Source organism: Aspergillus pseudoviridinutans (assembly GCF_018340605.1).
Source record: "Aspergillus pseudoviridinutans IFM 55266 DNA, scaffold_2, whole genome shotgun sequence".
In the NCBI taxonomy this organism is placed as follows: domain Eukaryota; kingdom Fungi; phylum Ascomycota; class Eurotiomycetes; order Eurotiales; family Aspergillaceae; genus Aspergillus; species Aspergillus pseudoviridinutans.
Window position 1 is genome coordinate 2522973 of NW_025091282.1, and position 18349 is coordinate 2541321.

Genomic DNA, 18349 nt, shown 5'->3' on the forward strand with positions numbered 1-18349 from the left:
GCTGTCCTCCGTCCAATGCATACTGCCTAAACATCTGATGCCTACGGAGTACAATACGCTGGTACTTAATGCCCATAAAACAAGTTAAAGTCAGTAATCTGCTCGGCGAAGGGTATCGTCAATAAATCTCAGTAATTGTCATTTCTCCTACATTGTATCTCATGCCAGCCGGTCATCTCCAAAAAACCACCAGGGAATCGAGAACCCAAACCCCTCCAGCCACCACAATGACTTTCGATATCATGTAAGACAGTCAGGTCATTCCAGGCTTTTCAAGCCTCTTCGGGAGTAAAAAAATCTCAGAATCCATTGGATAATGAATGCGAGCTCACGATGTTGGGATCGTGACCTGGGCCATGCCATCGACAACCTTCTCAAGCGCTTCATCGTTCTTTCCCTTCGTAGTAATATCAGTCGCCTCTGCACCTCCCTTGGCAGAAGCCTCAACACTAGTTCCAGCTGCCTGTGCCGCTTTCTGCTCCTTCTTCTTCAATTTGCTGGCTTTGTTGGCTGCCTTCTTCGCTGCAGCCTTGGCAGCTTCCTCCTCCTTCTTCTGTCTGTCTGCCTGAGATCCGCCGAACAGCTCACGCCATTCATCGGCCTTCTTCGGGTCAATGCGAGAAAAGAGATACTTGGCCTTGCCAATCTTGTGGCCTGCCTTCAGGGCCACTGGTTTCCAGCCATCTTTGAGTTCATCGAGAGACGGAATGACTCCAAAGGGCGCGTTCAGCTGCTCGAGGATAGACCTGGAGGTAGCAGGAAGGTAAGGAGCAAAGACACTGGAGAGAAGGTGGATCAAGTTGATGACGGTACCAACAACCGCGGCAGCCCGGTCGGGTTCGTTGGCAATGAGGGTGTTGTCAAGTCTGTTGGCCTGGATGAGACCGTTTCCAGCCTCCGCGAGCCTCATCGCGGTGTTAATACCTGCGCGAAGATGCACGGCTTCCATCTCTTCAATGTACTGTCGCAGGAGGCTTGTGACCTCGTCCAAGTTCGGTTGGAAGCTCTCGGGAACGGTGAACTCGGGGATAGTGGAGTTATAAGAAGCTGCGATCAGCTTGACGACACGGTTAACCAGGTTACCCAATTTGGCCAATAATTCGCTGTTATTGCATTCGACGAACGGACGCCACTCGAACTGGGTGTCGCCAGTCTCCGGACGATTCTTCAAAAGGTAGTACCGCCACACATCTGGGGGCACGCCTGTCTGCTTGGCGTTGTTTCCGAAAACGCCGACTCCTCTAGACTTACTAAACTTGCCTCCCTCGTAGTTCAGATACTCAGTGGTACTGAGATGGTGCAGCATGGTCCACTTATCCTTGGTTCCCAGCTCGCACCCAGGGAAAATCACACTGTGAAAGGGCACATTGTCCTTGCCAAGGAACTGATACAGTTCAACCTCCTCCGGATTGCGCCACCACTTCTCCCAGTCTGGCGTGTAGTTGGCCGTGATCGACGGATAGCCGATGCAGGCCTCGAACCACACGTAGAGAACCTTATTCTCGAATCCAGGGAGGGGAACTGGAACTCCCCATTTGAGATCTCTGGTGATGCCACGGTCCTTTAAGCCCTCTTTCAACCATGCCTTGGTGATGTCCCTGGAATTTTTGGGCCAGTTGCCTTTCTCCATGGCGGGGAGAACCCATTTCTCAATCTCAGGCTGCAGCATGTCAAGAAGAAGGTGAATATGTTTCGTGGAGCGGCGGACGGGCATAGCTCCATCGAGCTTACAGCGAGGTTTGATGAGATCAAAAGGATCCAGAAGGTGGCCACACTTGTCGCACTGATCTCCTCGAGCATCTTCGTAGTGGCATCGCGGGCACTCTCCCTCAACATAGCGGTCCGCTAAAAATGACCCGTGCGTCTCACAGAATGGCTGTTCTGCGGTTTTTTCCGTCAGGTATCCATTCTCGTAGAGCCTCTTGAAAATTGCCTGCGAGATTTCTGTGTGCTGCTGCGTGGGAGTGCGGCCAAAATGGTCGAAACCGATTTCGAACCACTCGTACACCTCCTGGTGGATCTTGTTGTATTTGGCACAGAGCTCCTCCGGCGTCACCTTCTCCTCCAAGGCCTTCGTCTCCGTTGCAGTGCCGTACTCATCTGTTCCACAGATATAGAGAGTCTGTCGTCCGCAAGCTTTGTGATATCTGGGACAAATCCTAGGTGAGCCTCAAGCAGCGGAACAAAGAGCGGCTCACAAGACACACCTAGCGAAGACGTCGGCACTGAGAACTGAACCTACAATGTTGCCCAAGTGAGGTACATTATTGACATAAGGCAAAGCACTTGTGATGAGAATGTTTCTCTCGCCCTTCTTGGGCAATATTTTGGTTTCTGAAGCCATGGTTGTTGGTTACAGAATGGCGGGGTTGTGGAGGGGCAGAAAATGTTTCAAGGTGCGGATGATTCATCGCTCGGAGCCGAATGGTTCTAATCTGCTATCTAGGCTTTTTGTGTACTCCCTGAAGGGAACATCAACAAGTGTCAACCTGCGACCCATTCTGTCCCGATTAGTGGTCAGAAATAGAGATCTTACTGTCTCTTCGACGCTGTCTTCTCTTATTTTCTTCTTTACTTCTGACCTGTGCCTGGTTTTAATTGTGCCACGCGCAGTTTCATCCGGTGTTCGATTCGCCATGGAAAAAAATATACTTGACAGTCTCCTCGACCTGGAAGAGGAATTCTACCAAGAGGGCTATAACTTGGGTGCAACTGATGGTGCCCAGGCTGGTTACACTGAAGGAAGCGTATTTGCCGTTGAAAAAGGCTTCGAAAAGTTTTTTGAATTGGGAAGATTATATGGCAAAGCACTCGTCTGGGCCCAGAGACTCGCACATTCTGACTCCTCCCGGAATTCGTCACTGGAGAGTGATAAAACAGATACCCGCAAGTCTCAGCCATATAATGAGGATGACCTTCTCTTAGAACCATTCGTATGCAAGGAGATGCTGCCTCTTCCCGCCAGTTCACGGCTGGCCAAAAACCTCGAGATTCTACTCGAATTAGTTGATCCAGCTTCGTTGCCTATGGAGAACACGGAAGAAGCTGTCACAGATGTTGATGAGCGTCTTAAGGGCGCTACAATCAAGGCTAAGCTTATCCAGCGAGCGCTTGGAGAACGGGAGGACGGTTCAGACATCCATCCGGACGTCAAGGATGCCCAGGTAGCCGGTGATGGAACAGGGAGCATTGAGGACATTAGCTCACTGAGCATTCGCCATTAGGTCGCATTGTTGTTCTCGTGCAAGGATTCATTGTCCTCGTCTTGCAGCGCTGTGGTGATTTCCCCAGCAGCACAATGGAGTATGGTCTACTAATCGGACTTTCTCCGACCGGATGGCGCCGACCCCGGCGAACTACCTGGCTCTCGGTCTTCAACCCTGGAATGCGAAGATCATCGGATGTTACCAATGACGAAGGCTAAGCATTATGTCTTCGATAGAATTAATCATTGCCGTCTCAGAGCAGGCCTTGTGGACGATCATTACTCCACAGGTCTGAACGAGCTGCCCATTCACCCCACACTTGAGGACTTCACTTGCCGTTTCAGTGCAGTTGCGACGAAAGTTTCTAAGCTTCCAAGCTGTGTAGCAGTATTTCCCCGGTTTTCCATCTGGGTATTCTGTCATACTAGCTCTTAGTATTCTTTGATGCTTCTTCCTCCGCGCGGGGGCGCGAACCGTGTTCCTCTGCTACTTTATATATAACCCCAACCCTCGGGGTTGCAGGGAAGCCCACGAACAAGCACTCTCCTCTCGCTGTGATCTTCATCGAACTCCCTTGGGCTACCATGTATTGGCTCATCTTGACGTGTTCTTTCCTTTTTGCCCGGCTGGCTCTCACGCAGACTGGCGTTACTGATCCCATCTCTGAGGACTGCGGCCCTTCGGTTGTGTGCATCAATCATTATGCAAATGTGTTGCCGTACGTTTTTGACCTCAAAGCCGGCATCCACGCCCAGTATGTCACAACGCTGGAATTGACTGCTCTTTCAGATATCATTTCTATCGAAACATATCCACCTCTCAGGTTGCCACAAGCTTTGGTGACACGGTAGTAGCAAATGGCACTTCATTGCATAACATAAAATCGGCCGACTTCGTTGTTTATGATAAGGAAAGAGGCCTGAAAATCCTTGGAACTCGGCCTACGTATAAGTATATGTTTGCCGTCTCGGATGCCGTGCATGAGGCCCCGGTCTATGTTGCGGCACAGAACAAGCTCTACTTGTCTCAATTAGCGCCTCCAGCAGGCTATCTCCCGCAGCTTGTCGTTGACTTGAATCAAGATCCGCCTACGCTATCAGAATATCTCTCTGATCCACCGGTCTACGCGCCCAATGGGGCCACATTCCACAATGGCAAAGTGATCTGGGGAGCCTCTGGCGGTAACCGGTCGATCGGCGGCGCTGAGCAGCGGCCAGGATTGAGAACGCTCGACCCTGAAACTAACAAGACCGTCACTTTGCTCAACAACTACTATGGTTATTACTTCAATACGGTCGACGATCTCGCAGTGCACGGCGAAACGGACGACATTTGGTTTACAGACCCGCGTATGTCTCCTTGTGTCTTCTGGTTTACTTGCTTCGAAATCAGTGGACTGACGCCGTAGCAGAATACTCGTGGTTCAATAAGCTCACTGATACACCCCCTCAGCTTCCATCTGCTACATACAGATACAACCCTAAATCTGGCGCCGTTTTTGTCGTTGATGACACTCTCAGTCAGCCCAACGGCGTCGCATTCAACCCGGATTACTCGATTGTGTACGTCAGCGATACTGGTGCAGTGAGTGGACCGGTCGATCCCAAATTCGGCCACCCGGGAACACCCTTTAATGCCACAGGCCCCAGGTAAGAGCTCGAACTGACAAGGAATTAAAAGTTGCACTCACTAACGGAGTGTACCATGACTACAGAACCATCTACGCTTTTGACGTGAGCAAAGATGGTACTACAGCTTCAAACAAGCGGCCTGTTTATCTGTCCGCTGGATATGTCCCAGACGGTCTCAAGGTTGCTGCCAATGGGTACATCGTGACCGGCAATGGACGAGGCGTTGATGTTCTCGATCCTCATGGCCAGCTTCTGTTGACAATACAAACCAATTATACCGTGCAGAACTTCGCGTGGACTGGTCCGAATCTCAAGACACTCTGGTTGACGGGCTCTGGGGGTATTTCTAAAGTTGAATGGGATCTTGCAGGTCAGGAGTTAAAGTAGTTTTGGTTGTTTGAGACTTCCATTATCGGGAAGGAAGAAGAAATGTGAAAATGTCTGCACGGACAAGATCAGCACCTCTTATGCCTCGTGAACTCTGAAGAGCAGCAATTCTATTCCAACTCAAGGAGCATTATTGATCATCTCGCCAACATTAATTGCCCACTCTTCCATAACCACAGGCTAATGAAGAATCTACTGTATTGGAGAAGGATTCTCAGAATGGAAGCGTTTCGGTAGAAATCACGTTAAACCTTCTAGCCCACAAAGCCAATTCTCTAGGTGCTACGGCTAAGAATTACGTGGTTAGCGTACATCAGCCCCAAAAACTGTAAGCTTCAATATTCTGGCAGGTAATTCTAGATAAACACTATAGCTCCAATGACCGAACGGCCATGGCAAATGCGCCTTCCTTTGTCTTGTGTCCACCAATGAAGCCGCTAGCATGAACAAAGACTGCACCCTCTGGGATCTTAGGCTTACCAGCCTTCTCAGCTTCGGCGGCAAGGCAGCCATCCAGATCCGCATCACGAACTCCACGCCAGCTTTCTGGTAACGGCTTGCGGGACTCGAAGCTACCCTCATTTACCGAAACGCACTGGACGCGCCACTTGGATCCTTCAGTAGCACTCTCGGGGTAGAGCACATAGTAGACCTGCTCATCGGGGCTGATGTCACCGGCGCCTGAGGCTTCCTTCTCGAAATTGTAGAGATGCTCCTTCCAAGGGACACCGCCTTGTGGAAGAATGATAATACGGCCGGAGGGATGAACTTCGCGACGGGACCGGTAGGCAGCGCTAATGGTCGCCCGAGCTGGAAGCCATGAAGTAAAGGCATGGTGCAACTTGCGAGTGAAGACGTGTCCCATGAATGTGCTTGCCCTGCTGAAGAGACTATCCTCATCCTGGGGCTCTCCAGGTGGGCAAGTAGGGTCGGGGTTGTTCATATCGTTGACCACAGAAGTGATCGTGATACCACCGTCCCTGAAACGTTTCTCAATGTTGGCCGATGCCAGAGCCGCGGGGTCGTAAACTGAGACACCATTGTCGTTGGCATCAACTGCTTCGATGAAATCCGTGTAAAGCTTCTCATAAAGCAAGGTAACATCGTCGTGATCCAGCGGGAGTGAAGTATGTTGAGCAATGATAGCCCTGCCAAAGTGCATGTACACTAAGCCTGCGGAAGAAAGCCTGGTGTTGTGGTTTGGGAAGGTGTTTGAAAAGGTACGCTGATGGTGATCATAGCGGTTGCTGGCTGGGTCATACTCTCCACCAACATCGACAACAGTATGACATGTGGCCAATTGAGCCGGATCTCTGGTACGAATGAGAGGAGAGGAGGCATATGTCGGCAGCTGGCGAAGAAGATAGACCGCCAGGGCCTCGTCGGCGTGGAAATGACCGCTGATGGAAAATCAGTCTCTGGGAGAGTACCATTATATGAGGAGCGTTAAAGAATACTTATGAGTTCCGATCAAAGGAGGGGAGGTCTTCAATTTCTTCGCAACGGTTTCGTCGGCCATTTTGAACAGCTGTCGCAATCGTAGCATTCAACAACAAAGTACGGATACTACCAGCAATGAACGATAATGATCCTTGAAGCAGAGCTATCTATGATCCCTCCCTCCCTCTTATCTGTAACAGTTACCGCAACAGGACAGCTGTTAGGGCTATTATCAAAGGGCTCTCAGCGACATGTGCGTGTGGAGAACTCAGTAGCCACTAAGCCTGAAATGGCAAGCAACTCCCAAAGCTGTACCTTATGTTTGTATACTTCGTACGGACCAGACCATTTCGAGGTATAGCGCTAGGCATCAATACCAAAGCGGTATTGGAGGGCAAACAACTGTCGCATGAGATCAAAAGGTACGGACGGCGTACATGAATTGAGACGAGACATTGCCGATGATCTTACCTCTCGTAGATTCAGCAGATTGATTGGAGATAACTTAATGACCTCATCCATGTTTAAGTACACTTTCTCTTCTTTACAGTATCTTTTTGACCGCCACTACCTACATTCATGGCTCCTATGTTTTGTCCACCGCCTCTATCTGTGCCAAAGTGCCGCTAGTTCTCAATAAGCCCTTTGATTTTGCCTGTATCCAACCAAATAGCGCAGAACAGACAGTCCTCTTCGTTTGGGAAAAATTTCTGCATCTTCACTGCTTATGTTATTATTTTCGTTATTATTATATATCTTTTTTTCTGATTCCTTCTTTCCATAGATATTGTGAGAACTTGCTGTTGTCGTTGCAAGCTCAACTCGTTATCATTACCATACTTGTGTAGTGCCACGTGAAAAGACATCATCCTGTCCCGCTTGGTAGATAAGATCGAATTATCCTACAGAACTAGGACCAAAGGGGGGAGAGAGGGTAGGAAAAAGTTTCACCTCTTCCACCTATTTATCTATCCAGACTTTGGTTCGCGTTCAAGCTTGATGTCTACTTGTTAAAAGGTCAGGTCTCCTAATCACTCGCCAGATTCAAAGGTCCCTACTCCGTACCGTGTCGACTTTCGCGTCCGTTCTTCCTCCTGCGTCCTCCTTTCTTGGGCAGATTTCCTGCCCCGTACTATTGCCCGATGTGGCTTTTTCGGATCCTCTCGTCGGCCCTCTTCCTGACCGTCACTGTTTCCTCCATCCCACTGGCTTTCGATGTGGGTGGGAAGACGTGCGGTTTGGCCTTTTCTCTATCCCTGGCGACTTTTTATTTCATTTTTTCCCTCCTGAGGCTCACCACCCCTGAGCGATCATGGTTCCGTTCTTCAGTGATCGTCCTTATCCGCTCCACGCAATGGATTATTATACCGATACTTCTGATCTGGTCCCTGAATCGCTTTTCGATTGATACCGACAACACGAGTAGTTGGGTGGAACGCACATTCAGCGGCAAGAGAGCCCAGGACTCATCCGTCCAGGAGTGGCTTTTCGGACCCGATGGATTCATTGAGACCGTGACTATTGGTAACTGGTATAAGCTTCTCACATGGTCGACGCCTGTTTTTCAGCTTGTCGAAGGGTTCTGCAGCTTGTTGGTCATACAAGCGGCAGGGCAGATCACCCGTTGGCTCGTTAACCGCGGCGGACGAAGTGATAGCTGGATGGTATGAATTTTATTTCCGCCTATTCTTTAGGTCCCTGGCGTGGAAGCAGATGAATGGATGCTAATTCGCACTTGCAGATTGCCCTTCTAGTACTGTCTGCCTCTATCATATCGAGCTCTGTATACTTCCTTTGGCGCGTTCTTCAGTTTCCGGAGATATCGAATGTCGATGCTGCTTTGATCGGTGTATCGATTACCTGTGCTGTGATCCTGTGCGCCTGGGGTATTGGCAGTGGCCGTGGCAACCCGGTGGAAAGCTCGCTCCTATTCGCTTACGTCGTATTGTGCATCTATCAGATCTTTACCGACTACCAGCCATCGTACCCGGTTGAGCAGGGCTCTTCGCCCACTCAGACCAGCGACTTTCCCCCCCTTCCACCTATCATCATGGCATCCTACTCCACGCTCATGCATGCTTTGTCTTCGTTACCTTCGATCATTCATGCAACTTTCAACGTGATTACTGCCGTCTTCAGCGCTGTGACTCCCTCCGTCCTGATTTCGCTTGCATACCGTATCTTCGTTCTGTATGCATCCACTCGAATAATCCCTGCTGTTCGGGAATCTGGGGCACGTGCGCTTTCTCAAGAGGCTTCGTTGGACGATACTGATGCTGCGGGTCAATTCTTGGGTTTTTTGAGCTACTTTTCACCGTCGATCCTCATCGCTGTTTATACAAGTCTTCTAATGCAACACTTTGCCACAACGTCGCAAGCGATGGGTGGCAGCGGCCAGTGGTGGAGCATTCAAGGAGGTGGAGGCGGAAACCTGTGGAGGTGGGTCAACCTCGCCTGCACCCTGGCTCTATACGCTGTCGAGTTATGGCTGGGTGAAAACAACGACCTAGATTCTGGATTGGCTGGGCACTGGAAAACGGACTGAAGTCTCGGGGGTGAGACTTTGCTGGAGTTTCGTGAATTTTGTCACATTTCGATGCGAACTGGAACTTCAAGAACGTCCTATGATTGGTGAAGAGTCGCCTCAGCAACTTCAAATGTGTGACCATCCGGCGCGCTGTTTCGACTGCATTCCGTGTACCTCAATATGGGCTTGCACTGTACATTTGGCGCACGAGTCTTCCGGACTTTCGACCTGACGGAAATTGCAAGGTTCTGGAATAGGAGCTTGATACCTTGCAATTAGGCCAAGGACTGCACAATGCATCTCGCAAGTCCACGTTCTCACTCTGACTACGCTCTGGAAGCTCGAAAGCGCACAGTTAGTCGGCAAGTCTGATGGTCATGGCTATTTTGTTCATGGTAGCTGAGGAATCCCTGCGAAGGAATGCCATTGTGCAGCGGGGATACATGCGTTCCCATGCCTGAGTTTCTGGGGAGGATACGCAAGTCCGTTGTGGGAGGCTCGGCTACCATTCCTCGAGATACAGCCTATCTTATTACTAGATTCTGGGCCCGTCTCGCCTTCTGCTGCCTATGGTCTTCAGATGCTGAAGAGCGCCGAAAAGCTCCCAGCATCCGTCCGTTTTGCTCCCTTACAATTTATCCTGTTGGAAGCCATGCTCTATACCCCCTGTTCATTCCTCTACTGTGGTCCTTTTTCCTTTTATCTGGCTTTCCTCTACAAGTTTCCGGTAGAGACATGTACTGCTCGTGTCATCGGCGCAACGATGAGACGTGGTCTTCCTTTGTACTTTGACTTTGACTTGATTTCTATACCCCATCACAGTCTGGCGGCATGTCAAACAGAGTTTCCGTGTTATTCGTTCCCTGGTGGCCGTTGGTCTCGTCGTCTTTGCTTCTTCCTTCCGGCCCCCCCCAAGCCTTTTTTTTTCCTGAATCTAGACCTATACTAGGCCAGTATACAATACTCTTGATTTGCTCTGAGCAGTCATGTCCTACTCGCACCCGGCGCATATGGTAGAGCTCCCTGGGACAACTTGAATAGGCGCCAGCCATGTGAAGTGTGCGAACCAGATGAGTAAGCTTAGACTTGTGACCGCTACTTCTCCTAGACAATCATACAAGATGAGTGAAAGTGAAAACGCAAGTCAAGCTTCTGTGAGATTGTGAGGTGATCGTAAGACAGTTTAGATGAGAGATGCCAGTCGTTAACTCTGAGTTAGGTAGATTTCATACTGATACTACTTGCAGAACTTAAGATATGCACAGATTGCACCAAGTATGGCATAATAGTTGACATCACACATTAGCGAAGGTAACATATGGCTGTAAAGTGATAATTCATCAATGAAGAGGCCAGAGAAGAGGCGATCAAGATGATATGCTCAGACAAACAATACAGGCTGTTCGTTGATAGACAGGACGCCAGGCAACGAGATTGTCTGATAATGGAAATCGATACGGGTTGAAGAAAGAGGACTCATAATCACGGCTATGTTTGCAATGCCACAAATGATCGATGTAAGCTCACCCAGGGGCTAGCCGGTCAATCGGGGCTCGATCCTTCCTTTTTTTTGAACGCCGCGACGTTTCAGAATCAAGGGTTTGGCCCCTACACCCGGAGGAAGGGGTCTCGAGAGGCGAAGAAATTATCCAGGGCGACCGGACACTGATCCTTTCTCTATTTTCTTGGACTCTGAAGCGCAGCTGGCTTTGGCAATCTGATCTTTCTTGGTTCGACCTGCTGTGCAGTATTCCATCACAAGCTCGAAAAGCTCTCGAAATCATACCAAAGGGGAAACAATCCACAGCGCCCGGCTCCTTTTAATACCACGATTTAATCCGCTGGAAAGATAGACACAGAACGCAAGTTGGTGGATTCTGTTGGCTATCGGCGGATGGGGACACCATCACGAGCTGGAGGAGGGCTCACGCTGGGCTCGTTCCCTTCCTTGGCTGAATCGTCGGCGCCCTCCGAATCATCCACGCTAGTTCCACGTTGTAGGTAGCTTGCCTCCTTCACGGGGCTCCGGCTCTGAAATCCGATCGAACCAGGGTGACCGCTGATACTGCCAGGGATCTGTTGGCCTTGAGAGCTGGCGCTGCTACCATTACTGGTGGCAGCGGGGTTGTTTGCACCGGGGGATGTGGCAGTCAGATGTGGGATGTTCTCCGGAACAGGGTGCTTGGAACCGATATTAGTGACCCCGACATCCGAAGCTTTACCGGCTTTGCTCAATGCATAATCGCCCGAATCGAAGTATTTCCGTTCCTAGAAGAGCGAGGAGGTTTAGAGCGGGATACCCTGCAAAAGGGAAAAAATGTAGGAGATGAAGAAGTAACCCATACCTTGAGCTTGTTCTGAAGCAGGTCTTTCTTGGTGGGCATTTTACCGTAGAGACGAAGCAGACGTTGTTCGTCGGGGCTCAAGGACTAACAAAACTTTGGTTAGCAATTCCCAGATGCAATGTTTCATAGAATATAGAGAGAAGGGGCAGACGATATGTTTGTGAGGACACTTACGCTGGTGTCCACCTTGTTCTGTTGATGAGGATTCATTTTGAAGTATTGATGAACTGGATGTGGGGAGGTGCAAGTCAAATCAATCAATCAATCAATCAATCAAGAAAATGAAGATTTCAGTTTTCGATGTTTGAATGTGTTACTGGGGTGAGGTCCGTCGAGAGTAGTTAAGACAGATAGCTAGTAGTCGCCGTTGGAGAGAAGTATGAAGTAACGTATGAAGGCGGGGCGGCGGAAAATAAGAGGGAACAAGACAATACAGACAAGAAGAGAGAACGTTGGGCGTCGAAAGGATAAGTCGGAAGATCCCTACCGAATGCGGGGAAAGGAAGTTTAAGTCTTATTATTGTTGTTTTCTGGGAAACTGAAGGAAATATAATTAAGAATAATGGAGAAGAAAAGGAATCGCTCAGATGATGGAGCAGATGATGGCGGTATTATATCGTGCGTAGTTCGGACATGCGATCTCTGCCCAATAATAATAATCAACCATGATGTTACATCCCTGCTGGTCCCTTGGATCAGGGAGTAAGATAGTAGAGGAGAACTGCACTGTAATTGAGTCTACTCAACAACCCAAGAGGAGGATCAACTATGTATCTAAACATCATGAGTATTATATTTATTCCTTTGTAGAGAGAGGTACATGGTTATCGATAAGAGGGGAAGGCTCTAACTTGCTCAGTCTTCGGGGGGTATCTGGCCGTAAAAAGTTCATTGTTCAACATATATAGCTTGAAGAATAACCGAAGAATTGATGCATACTCATTGCCTAGGCAAACAACTACCTTCTGTTCATCCCAATGTGTAAATTTCGCCACCATTTGGACTGGAAGATGGACTCCAAACCCCGCCGTTCACTGGATCCATACCCATACTACCTTGCCCAGTGAGCTTTGTCTTCCGCCTAGAAAAAGACTTCCGGAGTTCATTCCCCATCTCTCCATTCGTTCCATTTGAAAGAGAAACCCCCCAAAAAATGTCTCATCAGGATAGCGTACGGTCGGCCAGACAATTGACCTTTGTGGTCGAACATTTGGACCCAGAGCTGGGTCCTTGGTCAGCCTTAGAATACGGCTGTATTGCGCGGGAGTCGCATGCGGTGGGAGCAAGATTTCTTCTAAGCTCCGTGCCGACCTCCTTGCAGTTGCCAGACGACCTGGCCGCGACACAAGGTCTAGAGGTTGAGCACCGTAGTGTCGAGGAGATCTTCGCAGACCGCAAGTCCAAGGTCTGCCTGCTAGACCCTGCGGCCCAGGTCGAATTGAGCCCCGACGATGGAGACATCTTCGATGTTTTTCTCTTTGGTGGCATCCTTGGTTCGTAGTTTCCCCATGGCTATTCTTGAGGCCGTGATTCTACTTGGTCCGACTCGAGGAAATGTGCTGACTTGCTGGTCTCCTCTGCAAGTACAGGCGATGATCCGCCACGAGGTGCGTTTGATTGACCAACATGCTTTCGCTGACGGAGGTACTGACCCTGGATATAGATCGTACATCCGAGCTGAGAAAGAAAGGCTATGTCGGAAGACGTCTTGGTCCTAAGCAGATGACTACTGACACGGCCGTGCGTGTAACCCGCATAGTGGCTCAAGAGAAAGGTATCAAATTGCGTGTGCCAACTTGACCCATCTTTCATCGATGTTAACTATGATCAGTGCCACTGGAGAAGATCGAGTACGTCGATTATCCCGAGATCATTGTCAACAAACATGAGCGGACCGAAATGCCCTTCCGTTATGTGAAAGGAGACGATGGCCAACCCATTATGCCGGCTGTATGTCTCTCTTAGTGTTGAGCCCCAAATGTATAGAGACGCTGACATGCACAGGGTATGGTTGACCTTATCAAAAAGGACGCTGACAAGGCTGTGGATGACCTGTTTTGATCTGTGAATGGTGGCAATTAAGGTACCAGGACGGTGCAGTGGATAATTGCTCGTTGAAAGGGTACATAACAGGATCATCGACTGCATAATACCCCTGCCCAGTCGCTTTTTCTAAGATGTAGCTCTCTAAAAGTCGGCCTTAAGGATGGCTATGGATGGCTATTTTAATCTGCGATGCATGGATGGGTCAATTGGCTTCTGTTTCAGCCTAGTTTTCCTTGCTACCTACATCTAGGTGCAGCATTGGCACATTGTTCCTGTACTGTGAGAGAGATCTTTGACACCACTGCGAAAGATGTATATGTATCAGGCATTCAGTCTCGTGTTTCTTCCTTGCTTAGAGAGCAATTCCTCGTATGTCTCGTATTCCATTCATCAATCCAATCAATAGTCTCTATAGACAGCCCGAAATAGGGAATTCAGCCCGCAAAGAGTCTGTACCGTACAGGTACGCTCGGCTGACAATGACGTACTGTACCCTAGTCCGTTACCTAAGGTACAATGGAAGTAATCTATCTAGGTACTTCTAAGGTACTTTGGGTGCCATCAGGTTACCCTACTAGATTACTAATTACTGTCCAGTACAATACATGACCATACCGTACTGTACCACAGTCCAGGCCACGCCATCCAGATCGATTTGCGCTGTCATCGCCGTCATTGGAGCTACTTTTAGAATAAGAACTACCTAACAATAATCAGCCTCAATAGGCCGTCCCATACCATCGACCAGTTGACCTGGTCCAGCAAACCTGTCCTTCCTCGCTAATTAGTGTGATTGTTTTGCTCTTCTGTTCATTGCTTTTTTTGTCTGAGGTTGCTCTAATATTTCTATCATCTTTTGAAATCCGGACCTCCGAACGGCAGTCATCCTAATTGTAGGGAGACCGTGGAGAGAATCGCGCTCTCCATGATACATTGAGCGTCGCTTTCAGATCCCTCGCAGAACCGTTTCCCGTATAAATACTTGATCTGGTTCTGTACTTTTATCAAAAGAGCTTGATCCCACTGTTCCTCGCCTTGGTTGCTTGAGATGCTGCTGACAACGCCCTCATCGCGAGGGTCAAGGACGCAATCGGGCACCGCGAACGTTTCGTCTTGGGCCTTGTCGCTAGTCCTCCTGCTCAGTCCGACCCTAGTCTCAGCCAAATCTGCTGCAGACTATTATGTACGATCATTGCCTGGTGCCCCAGAAGGGCCCTTGTTGAAGATGCATGCCGGGTGAGTTCCAGTGTTTGAGGATCTGATACTCCCATGATGCTGGCTAATGTGATCTGCGCATGATCAGGCATATCGAAGTAGATGCGCAGAATAACGGCAACCTTTTCTTCTGGCATTACCAGAACCGTCACATCGCCAACCGCCAGAGAACAGTGATCTGGCTTAACGGCGGACCAGGATGCAGTTCGATGGACGGCGCTCTCATGGAAATCGGTCCCTACAGACTCAAGGATAATCATACACTGGAGTACAATAATGGCTCTTGGGATGAATTTGCAAACTTGCTTTTCGTTGACCAACCCGTCGGGACGGGCTTCAGCTACGTCAGCACCAACAGTTATCTCCACGAGCTCGATGAGATGTCAGCTCAGTTCATCACCTTCCTGGAGAAGTGGTTTCAACTGTTTCCTGAGTACGAACGTGACGATGTAGATTCCCTCATTTTTCGTGCCAGATGATTTCCGTGCAACCTTTCTAACTTGTTATCAGATATACATTGCAGGCGAGTCGTATGCTGGTCAGCATATCCCTTACATCGCCAAAGCTATACAGGAACGCAACGAGAAGATCCATAATGACCAGAGTGCCCGGTGGAATCTTCGCGGCCTTGTGATCGGTAATGGTTGGATCTCTCCAGCTCAGCAGTACCCCTCTTACCTTACCTTCGCATACGAGGAGGGTCTTGTTACGGAAGGGAGCGGTCTCGCCAAAGATCTTGAAGTTTATCAATCCGTCTGCGAATCGAAGATAAGTGCATCACCGAACGCCATAAACATCAGGGATTGCGAGGAGGTTTTGCAACAGATTCTGGCGCGCACGAAAGACACAAATAAGCAGTGTTACAACATGTACGACGTCCGCCTCCGAGATACGTATCCGTCGTGCGGAATGAATTGGCCCACAGACTTGGTGGACGTGAAGCCCTATTTGCAGCGCCCGGACGTGGTCCAAGCCCTGAACATTAACCCCGAGAAGAAGTCCGGATGGGAGGAATGCTCTGGCGCGGTGAGCAGTACCTTCAACGCAGCGAACTCGGTGCCATCTGTTCAACTACTACCGGACCTTCTCGAGGCCGGCATTCCCATCCTGCTGTTCAGCGGCAACAAGGATCTTATTTGCAACCATGTCGGCACGGAGCAGCTGATCAACAATATGAAGTGGAACGGTGGAACTGGCTTCGAAACCTCCCCTGGTGTTTGGGCTCCGCGTCACGATTGGACGTTTGAAGGTGAACCGACCGGTATCTACCAATATGCCCGGAACTTGACCTATGTCCTCTTCTACAATGCAAGCCATATGGTACCCTACGATCTACCTCGCCAGAGCCGTGACATGCTTGACCGCTTCATGAAGGTCGATATCGCCAATATTGGCGGGAAGCCGGCGGATTCACGAATTGATGGCGAGAAGCTTCCACAGACCTCCGTAGGCGGCCACCCGAACAGCACAGCAGCCGAGCAGCAAGAGAAGGAGAAGATCAAAGAGACGGAATGGAAGGCTTACGCCAAATCTGGCGAGGCCGCCCTGATAGTCGTGATAATCGGTGTTACTGTCTGGGGTTTCTTCATTTGGCGCAGTCGACGACGCAACCGCGGCTACCAAGGAGTCTACCAGAGGGACGTTGGCAGTGGCTCTATTCTGGAGCGCTTCCACAACAAACGCTCCGGGCCCGCCGATGTGGAAGCGGGCGACTTTGACGAGTCTGAACTCGACAATCTTCATTCACCAGGTCTGGAGCAAGAACATTATGCTGTCGGGGATGACAGTGATGAAGAAGGTCCGAATCACCAGCCTGCCACGAAGCCAGGAGGCGCTCAACCATAGACGTTGCCGGTCGGTTGTGTCGGTTCCATATTTATTGTCAATTTTGCGATGAAGTTGGTTAGCTCTAGCGTGTAGTCAACTACAATGCATACATAATTTTTTATCTAGTCGAAGTTCCATTGCCGCCTCGAAGCGGACATCTAGTGTTGAAGTAACCTTGGTCAATCTATATGCCATTCTCAACAGTCGCGCAAGGTCTGCTTTTTTATGTGCAACTCCGTTCATCAGGTCTATCAATATGTGACCTTTCCCAGTGGTCATGTATGAACGTCAACCTAGCCCAAGTGTAATAAAACTTTACCTCGTGAGAGTCCACACCTTGACAGTGCCGTCATCAGCAGTGGTGATCAAGACCTCCTCGTCTTCTGCACCCTCTGTCCGTCCACGATCTGCGCGCTTCACCCAAGTAACGTGGTTGATTTCGTAGATCCCATGGGCACCGTCCACCGTGGCGATGGCTCTCCATTCACTTCTAGGAGCAGCCGTGGAGTCCGCTGCTGTGCCATCCGCCGATGTAGGAGGATCCGTCTCCATAGACTCTGCCGTAGAGTCGACGACCAAGCGCTCCTCATACACCACAATCCGACCATCCGCCCCGACAGATGCCAGCAAACCCGTCCGCTTGCTCCATGCTACCGTATAGATAGATAGATCGTGCGCCTGCGGTAGAACGCACTCCTCGTCCCAGAACTCGTCGGATCCCGTCGGACGGATGATGCTCGGGATGCCCGAGCCACCAAACGGCGATGGCTGGGGTTGGTGTTGTTGCAGCTCCTTCGGTTGCCGTCTCCAGATCCGCACGGTACGGTCGTCAGAGCACGAGACGAGACGAGGACCGGAAAGAGCCTGCGCCTTCTTCCACTGCGTGGTGGGCAAATCACCATCCGCCAAGTCTGTTGGTGCGGACGGCACATTCTCTGCGCCCTCCCAGTCGACGCACCATACCGTGCCCTGGTGGCCCTTGATACAGGCCACCTGGCCCCAATCATCGAGATCCTCCCGCCACAACCGAATGGTATCGTCGTAGCTGGCACTCGCCAGGCACTCCTCGACTGGATGCCAGGCGACGCACTTAACATCCCCCTGGTGCTCCTGCATGACCGCCACGGTCTCAAAATTGTTATCACCGTCGTCCAAATCCTCCCAGATCCAGATCGACTTGTCCCGCGAGCACGTTGCCAGCAACATCCCGGACGGCGACCACGACACCGACTTGACCTCGCTGTCGTGCCCGTCTAGCAGCACGGCGAACCGCCACTCCTCGTCGTCCTCGTCGGCGCCGCCGTCATTGTCGATTCCTGCTGCCCCATTGCCATTTGTCAAGTCATCCGCATGGTCCCGGGTGTCGGCATGGTGGCTAACGGCCCAATCCTCCAATCCATGCTCCGTCTGCCCGTAGCTATCCCAGCGTCGCCAGATGCCAACGGTCGCATCGAAGCTGCCCGTGGCGAGTACGCTTTCCCCCTTGACGTGCGGCTTCCAGGCGCATGTCCTTACGCTGCGCTTATGGCCGCCCGATATAGTCGAAAGAAGCCGGAAATTAGTCAATGAGTAGACACGGACCGTTTTGTCGGAGCTGCATGTCGCAACGATCGGGAGAGTGGGGTGCGGTGCGGTCAGCCAGGTACGTTCGGGCGATGGAGGAGTGAGATCCGATAGGAAAGACAACTGGGCGGATGATTCGGCTGCCATGACCATATATCGTAA

The 18349-nt window shown here is 50.3% G+C and overlaps 9 protein-coding genes across 9 annotated transcripts; 5 read left to right on the top strand and 4 right to left on the bottom strand.

Moving 5' to 3' along the window:
- Positions 1 to 328: 328 nt before the first annotated feature.
- Asppvi_002954 (methionine--tRNA ligase MES1) lies at positions 329 to 2344 on the bottom strand (the record flags this gene model as incomplete). The annotated part of the gene is made up of 2 exons (XM_043298930.1): positions 329 to 2147; positions 2208 to 2344. 2 exons carry the CDS (start codon positions 2342 to 2344, stop codon positions 329 to 331), a joined length of 1956 nt encoding a protein of 651 aa, XP_043154865.1.
- A 292-nt stretch (positions 2345 to 2636) lies between these two features.
- On the top strand, positions 2637 to 3224 carry Asppvi_002955 (Yae1 family protein; the record flags this gene model as incomplete). Its single annotated transcript, XM_043298931.1, has 1 exon — positions 2637 to 3224. The coding sequence occupies one exon, from the start codon at positions 2637 to 2639 to the stop codon at positions 3222 to 3224; it is 588 nt and encodes a 195-aa protein (XP_043154866.1).
- Positions 3225 to 3790: 566 nt separating this feature from the next.
- On the top strand, positions 3791 to 5224 carry Asppvi_002956 (SMP-30/gluconolactonase/LRE family protein; the record flags this gene model as incomplete). The annotated part of the gene is made up of 4 exons (XM_043298932.1): positions 3791 to 3924; positions 3996 to 4555; positions 4618 to 4855; positions 4921 to 5224. 4 exons carry the CDS (start codon positions 3791 to 3793, stop codon positions 5222 to 5224), a joined length of 1236 nt encoding a protein of 411 aa, XP_043154867.1.
- Positions 5225 to 5591: 367 nt separating this feature from the next.
- On the bottom strand, positions 5592 to 6770 carry Asppvi_002957 (MYG1 family protein; the record flags this gene model as incomplete). Its single annotated transcript, XM_043298933.1, has 2 exons — positions 5592 to 6624; positions 6682 to 6770. 2 exons carry the CDS (start codon positions 6768 to 6770, stop codon positions 5592 to 5594), a joined length of 1122 nt encoding a protein of 373 aa, XP_043154868.1.
- Positions 6771 to 7806: 1036 nt separating this feature from the next.
- Positions 7807 to 9209, top strand: Asppvi_002958 (ICE2 family protein; the record flags this gene model as incomplete). Its single annotated transcript, XM_043298934.1, has 2 exons — positions 7807 to 8328; positions 8406 to 9209. 2 exons carry the CDS (start codon positions 7807 to 7809, stop codon positions 9207 to 9209), a joined length of 1326 nt encoding a protein of 441 aa, XP_043154869.1.
- A 1866-nt stretch (positions 9210 to 11075) lies between these two features.
- Asppvi_002959 (endosulfine family protein) lies at positions 11076 to 11746 on the bottom strand (the record flags this gene model as incomplete). Its single annotated transcript, XM_043298935.1, has 3 exons — positions 11076 to 11459; positions 11537 to 11620; positions 11711 to 11746. 3 exons carry the CDS (start codon positions 11744 to 11746, stop codon positions 11076 to 11078), a joined length of 504 nt encoding a protein of 167 aa, XP_043154870.1.
- A 943-nt stretch (positions 11747 to 12689) lies between these two features.
- Positions 12690 to 13597, top strand: Asppvi_002960 (SAM-dependent methyltransferase; the record flags this gene model as incomplete). The annotated part of the gene is made up of 5 exons (XM_043298936.1): positions 12690 to 13029; positions 13126 to 13143; positions 13200 to 13310; positions 13368 to 13486; positions 13541 to 13597. 5 exons carry the CDS (start codon positions 12690 to 12692, stop codon positions 13595 to 13597), a joined length of 645 nt encoding a protein of 214 aa, XP_043154871.1.
- A 1033-nt stretch (positions 13598 to 14630) lies between these two features.
- On the top strand, positions 14631 to 16642 carry kexA (serine-type carboxypeptidase kexA; the record flags this gene model as incomplete). Its single annotated transcript, XM_043298937.1, has 3 exons — positions 14631 to 14818; positions 14886 to 15246; positions 15308 to 16642. 3 exons carry the CDS (start codon positions 14631 to 14633, stop codon positions 16640 to 16642), a joined length of 1884 nt encoding a protein of 627 aa, XP_043154872.1.
- Positions 16643 to 16939: 297 nt separating this feature from the next.
- Positions 16940 to 18340, bottom strand: cia1 (iron-sulfur cluster assembly protein CIA1; the record flags this gene model as incomplete). The annotated part of the gene is made up of 1 exon (XM_043298938.1): positions 16940 to 18340. The coding sequence occupies one exon, from the start codon at positions 18338 to 18340 to the stop codon at positions 16940 to 16942; it is 1401 nt and encodes a 466-aa protein (XP_043154873.1).
- Positions 18341 to 18349: the final 9 nt, after the last annotated feature.